General features: G+C 51.5%; 1 protein-coding gene across 1 annotated transcript; it reads left to right on the top strand.

The window, feature by feature from the left end:
* Window positions 1-1,029: 1,029 nt before the first annotated feature.
* On the top strand, window positions 1,030-2,216 carry LOC115902715 (small basic protein 1-like). Its single transcript, XM_030946432.1, has 2 exons — window positions 1,030-1,087; window positions 2,086-2,216. Exons 1-2 carry the CDS (start codon window positions 1,030-1,032, stop codon window positions 2,214-2,216), a joined length of 189 nt encoding a protein of 62 aa, XP_030802292.1.
* Window positions 2,217-2,849: the final 633 nt, after the last annotated feature.

The raw sequence follows: 2,849 nt of genomic DNA, 5'->3' as shown, positions 1-2,849 counted from the left end.
GGGACATGGTTTAGAGGTGAACACAGTGGTGCCAGCTTCACTGCACTCAGGGGTCTCAGAGGGATTTTCCCACCTTCAGGATTCTTTGATTCAATAAGAAGGAGCTCTTGGACTGAGTCTAGAAGAGAGCCACGAAACTGATCACAGAACTGGAGCCCCTCTGCTCTGGAACCAGGCTGGGAGAGCTGGGGATGCTCACCTGGAGAAGGATCCAGGGAGAGCTCAGAGCCCCTTCCAGGACCTAAAGGGGCTCCAGAAGAGCTGGAGAGGGACTGGGGACAAGGGATGGAGGGACAGGACAAGGGGCAATGTCATAAAGCTGAAGAAAGGAAGATTTAGATGGGATATTGGGAAGGAATTCTTCCCTGTGAGAGTGGTGAGCCCTGGCACAGGGTGCCCAGAGAAGCTGTGGCTGCCCCAGGATCCCTGGCAGTGTCCAAGGCCAGGTTGGATGGGGCTTGGAGCAATCTGGGATAGTGGAAGGTGTCCCTGCCCATGGCAGGGGGTGGGACTGGATGAGCTTTAAGATCCCTTCCAACCCAAACTGTTCTGGGATTCTGTTCTGTGACTCTTCAATTCCTGGTGCCAGAGCCCTGGTCAGGGTTGGATGCTCTGTAAAACCACTGGGGAATGGATCTGATTCCCTATTGTGTCCATTGTGTCTGTGCCTTGCAGACAGTGCCCAGAGCTTATCAGGAGCTATCCCAGGCTGAATTCCAGCTGCCCTGGGAGCAGCTGTGCCATGGGCTGGCATTGCTGGAGCCCAGCAGCCGGATCTGGAGAGCAGGACCAGCCCCACGTGCCCATGGAGCACAGCCTGGCTGCCAGGGGCCTTTGTGAGAGGGCCCAGTGGGGCAGGGTGACACTGCACAGCCTGCAGAGCAAACAACAGCCCTGTGCAGATGGCTTTGCCCAAGGTTCTCCTCTGGCCGTGCTGCTGGTGGCCAGAGTCCCTCTATAAAACCTCTGCCCTCAGACACCTCGGGCACCTCAGATCTTGTGTGCCAAGGTCCCCCCTGGCCTCCAGCCATGAGAGTGCTCTGTGTGGTCTTTGCTGTGCTCCTGCTTTTCTCCCTGGCCACCCCAGGTAAGAGAGGAAGGTGTGGAGGTGGAGAAATTGGGGTGAGCTGTGTCCTCTGCAGCCCCAGTGCCTCAGGGGGAGGGAGGGGGTTCATCTCTGGGGTGGTAGGGATCTGGGCCCTGGTGATTTATTCAGCCTGGAGTTGGGATGGGGTGATGCCGCACTGCAAATCCTATCTCCCATCCTCATGCAGAGTAGAGAGATGGGTTATAAGTGCCCAGTTATCCTCCAGCTCAGTGGGGACATGAAATGCATCCTGTCCTGGGTGGGGTACCCATATCATCAGTACCACCCTGGAACCAGCAAGAAGACAAATCCAGGTGCTCTGCCCTCCTACATATCTGTGAAAAACGCCAATCACTTGTTTTTAAAATTCTGAAAGTTTAATAGTAATAAAATGGCTATAAAATAGTAATACAATTAGGGTAACAATAATTTGGACAAGTTGAATTAGGACAATATGAGACAATAGAGACAAAGAGTTACAGACATCCAGGTACCTTTTTCTGGGCAGCAGGAGCCCGAAAAAGGACACACATTAACAGAGGATTAACCCTTAAAAACAATAGCCTGTTGCATATTCATACATCTCATACATGATGCATAAATTCCATTCAAACACGAGGTTCTGTCTGGTCATCCTCAACTTCTTCCTCTGAATCATAATAGCATCTTCAAGGTGAGAAGAAGTTCATTTCTTCTGATAATGGAGCAATAAATTCTTTTTCTCTGAAAGATTCGGGTGTCCTGTGGCTGCTATCTCAGTGCGAGTCCTTTCTTAAAAAAAAAAGTATCCTACATAGCATAGTTTCTATTTTAACATTTTTTATAACCTAAAACTATATTTGACACAATACTTTAGAGAATTAATACAGCATTACTTTCTAACACAACACACATAATATTAATTTGAATATTTGCGAAAAGCCAATCATAAAATACGCATTTTTCACAATATCCATTGTTTTCTCCATAACCCCCCTCTCTGTCTCTTCCCCCGGCAGGGCAGGGGCAGCCCAAGGGATTTTGTGACGGGTACTGCGCCCACGCGTGCGGCGAGACCGAGGAGTGGTCCTTCAGCCCCTACTGCGAGGAGCTGCACTGCTGCATCCCCTCTCCCAAAAAGGGCAAATGACCCTGCAGGAATCCAGCCCCGCAGCCCTGGAGCTCCCGGGGACGTGCCCAGGGTGTGGCCGAGGCGGTGCTCAGTGCTTTGAAGTAAAGATGGGCAGATAAGATGGTTTCTGCGTACTGTGATAAGATGATTTCTGTGTGATAGGATGATTTCTGTGTGATGAGTTCTGTGTGCTGTGAGGGAGGGGACAGCCGGGAGAGACTGGCAGCCAGAGCCCCCTGGAGAGTGGTCACAGACACACCCCTGGCAGCCCCAAATCCCTGACACCAAAATGCCGGCCAGGAAAAGCAAAGGTTTTGGGGTTTTCAAAGCAGAGTGGTGGGAAAGGCTGGGAGGGGGCTCATTGATTAATCCAGTGTTTAATCCAGTGCCTCCCTCCTCCACAAGCTGAATCCGAGTTTATTTGTAGGGGGCACAACAGCTCCATCATTCCCATTCCCCATCAGAACCCCTCTGCACTGGGGTTCCCAGTCCCACTGAGAGGTGGGAATGGGAGACACAAACAGCATCACCTTCCCCTTGCACCCCAAAATCCAATTCCTGGGGTGCCCGTGGAGCAACCAATGCTGTCACTAAGGCTTTGGGGTCCTGTGGTTGTCCTGGATACCCTCACCAAGTGCCTTCTCAGCAGAG

This window comes from Camarhynchus parvulus, chromosome 3 (assembly GCF_901933205.1).
Source record: "Camarhynchus parvulus chromosome 3, STF_HiC, whole genome shotgun sequence".
In the NCBI taxonomy this organism is placed as follows: Eukaryota; Metazoa; Chordata; class Aves; order Passeriformes; family Thraupidae; genus Camarhynchus; species Camarhynchus parvulus.
The sequence above is the reverse complement of the archived record's forward strand: the minus strand, read 5'-3'. Positions and strand labels throughout refer to the sequence as shown.

What these genes read in the sequence shown, in the direction of transcription:
- LOC115902715 (XM_030946432.1), top strand. Translation starts at nt 1,030, where the DNA reads ATGAGAGTGCTCTGTGTGGTCTTTGCTGTGCTCCTGCTTTTCTCCCTG. An exon ending in TTTCTCCCTGGCCACCCCAG is followed by an intron (nt 1,088 to 2,085) that starts GTAAGAGAGGAA and finishes TTCCCCCGGCAG; the next exon opens with GGCAGGGGCAGCCCAAGGGA.